Here is a 1,995-nt window from a genome sequence, read left to right on the forward strand (position 1 = left end):
GCGGAGAGTGTTGAGTCACCCACCCCTCTCTCCCTCCCTCCTTTTTGCTGCCCACCCCCCCCCCTCTCGGGGTCTCACCTCGATGTCACCGCTGGTTTTGGGCCTTTTGGCCTGGGGAGGGCGCCGGAGGCCGGCGGAGGACGTTGACGGTGAGCTGCAGCTTTGGGGGGTGGCTCCCGCTCTCTCGTTGGCTCCCAGAGTTCCGAGCCTGTGGCCTCTGCTGGAGAACGGCAGGAAGCGGCTGGGTTCGGGAGCCTGGCTGGGCTCTGTCTTGGTCTCGGGCTCCGCAGACCTTCCGTGGGGGGTTCCTGGAGACTCTTCGGACTGCCGCGGCCTGCCTCGGTTCCGAACCGCCTTCTTTTTGGAGCGCGGCATCTGGCGCGGTGTCTGGCGTCTTGCGTCTGTCTCAGACCAGGGCAGTCATCGGTGGCAGTGCCAGTGTCAGAGAGAGAGAGCGAAGCGATGGCTGGCCTCTCCAAGGGTGTGCCTAAGTCCGTCTTATCAGGGTTCTGAAGCCAGAGGCCCATGGCAGCTGATCCTGGGTCAGACTCAGCATTTTTCCCTTGAATAGTTGGGTTTAGGGTTGGAAGGTGGGGAAACTGTTCTCAGATCTGCTCTTAGGCGCATAAAATACCAGCAGCTCTTATCAGTAGCACCAGGCACCCAGGGAAGTGGGTGGGGGGGGTCAGGGGGTGGAGCTTTGCTTTCCCCTGTCTTCACTACAGCAGCTGAAACACTGACCCTGAAGGGCTCTGTTTCCAAGGCAACACTGTCAGGTGATCTGGAACTTTGTCGCACCTTCATGTGCAGGTAACTGTTTTCTGTTTTTTTTTTTTATTTGGGCAGTGTGAAGGAGAGCCTTCACCACCTCTTCCTTAGCCTAAATGTCAATTGTTAATTGTGGCAATCACTTGTTAATTGTGTGCACTTGTGTTAGTTTGTGTGGGGAACCAGCTTATTGGATAACGAGCCACGCCTTGCTGATTGAGGCCTGATTAAATACAGGCGTGGCTGCAGAGCAAGAGAAAGACTCACTTTGTCCCTGCTGCTGGCTTGTGTAGGCTGGTTTCTCTGTTTTGTTGTATGGATTTTAAAAATAAGTTATTGCTTTCCTTTAACCTTTTGTTTTTACTCATTTATGAGAGAAGCATCGCCCATCTTCTCGACAGGCAGATATTCTTATTCTTGCCCAGACCCATTTCCAAGGTTCATCTGGTGATATATGTTAAAAACATATTTATATCCACTGGCCCTCCGTTGGATCTCCTACTGGCAGTGTGGATCTGGTTGGACCTGATTTCAGCCCTACCATCGCTGACGGCCAGGTAGGGAATGAAGGGGGAGCAGGATTATTTCCAAAGCACAGAAGCATCATGACAGAATCAGTGTGTGATATGCAGTATTTTAGCATAAAACAGGCATGCATCATGGTAGCGTTTTATATATTTTACATCGTTTTAACATATTTTACATCATTTTTTCCTCACAATGCAAGCACACAGATATCATTAATTTAAATTTCTGTCAAAGGTCAACAGTGCAAATTGTGGGATGAACAAATTGTGGGAAGAAATTAGAACAATGTGATCGGAAAAAAACACAAACGTACTGACCTGATGAAAAAGAGAGCCAGTGAATGAGGGAGGGAGGGATATAAAGGGGGGGTTGGGGCGGGGGGTGGGGGGAGAGAGCACTGAAAGGGTGGTGACGGCTAGTTTCTCTCCTTCATCACCAGAAGGGTTCTAATCTTTACGGCGTGCTCCAGGAGGGGGGTGTCAACAGCCAGGGATCTGAGGTCGTGGGGGGGGGGGGGGGGTCAAAGGTCAAGCGTTTCCCGCTGACATGAAAGCACATCCCGGCACACCTTGCGCCGGTCCTGTCCCGCCTGTACCATCTGTACCTGCACAATCGGGGGGGTTCGGCCTTCGGCGCGCCTGACCTTGGCCCCAAACAAAACCCATGTGTTAGCCGCCTTTGAAGACTGGCCTTCTGGGT

General features: G+C 52.3%; 1 protein-coding gene across 1 annotated transcript in view; it reads right to left on the reverse strand.

Annotated features, from left to right (window-relative positions):
- Positions 1-411, reverse strand: part of LOC118794521 (tether containing UBX domain for GLUT4-like) — a 35,643-nt gene extending 35,232 nt beyond the window's left edge. Inside the window, exon 1 of the mRNA XM_036552780.1 lies at positions 79-411. Coding sequence (XP_036408673.1) covers positions 79-375 — 297 coding nt within the window. The 5' untranslated portion in view covers positions 376-411. The remainder of the gene's footprint in view (positions 1-78) is intronic.
- Between the last annotated feature and the right edge of the window lie 1,584 nt (positions 412-1,995).

This window comes from Megalops cyprinoides, chromosome 19 (assembly GCF_013368585.1).
Source record: "Megalops cyprinoides isolate fMegCyp1 chromosome 19, fMegCyp1.pri, whole genome shotgun sequence".
In the NCBI taxonomy this organism is placed as follows: domain Eukaryota; kingdom Metazoa; phylum Chordata; class Actinopteri; order Elopiformes; family Megalopidae; genus Megalops; species Megalops cyprinoides.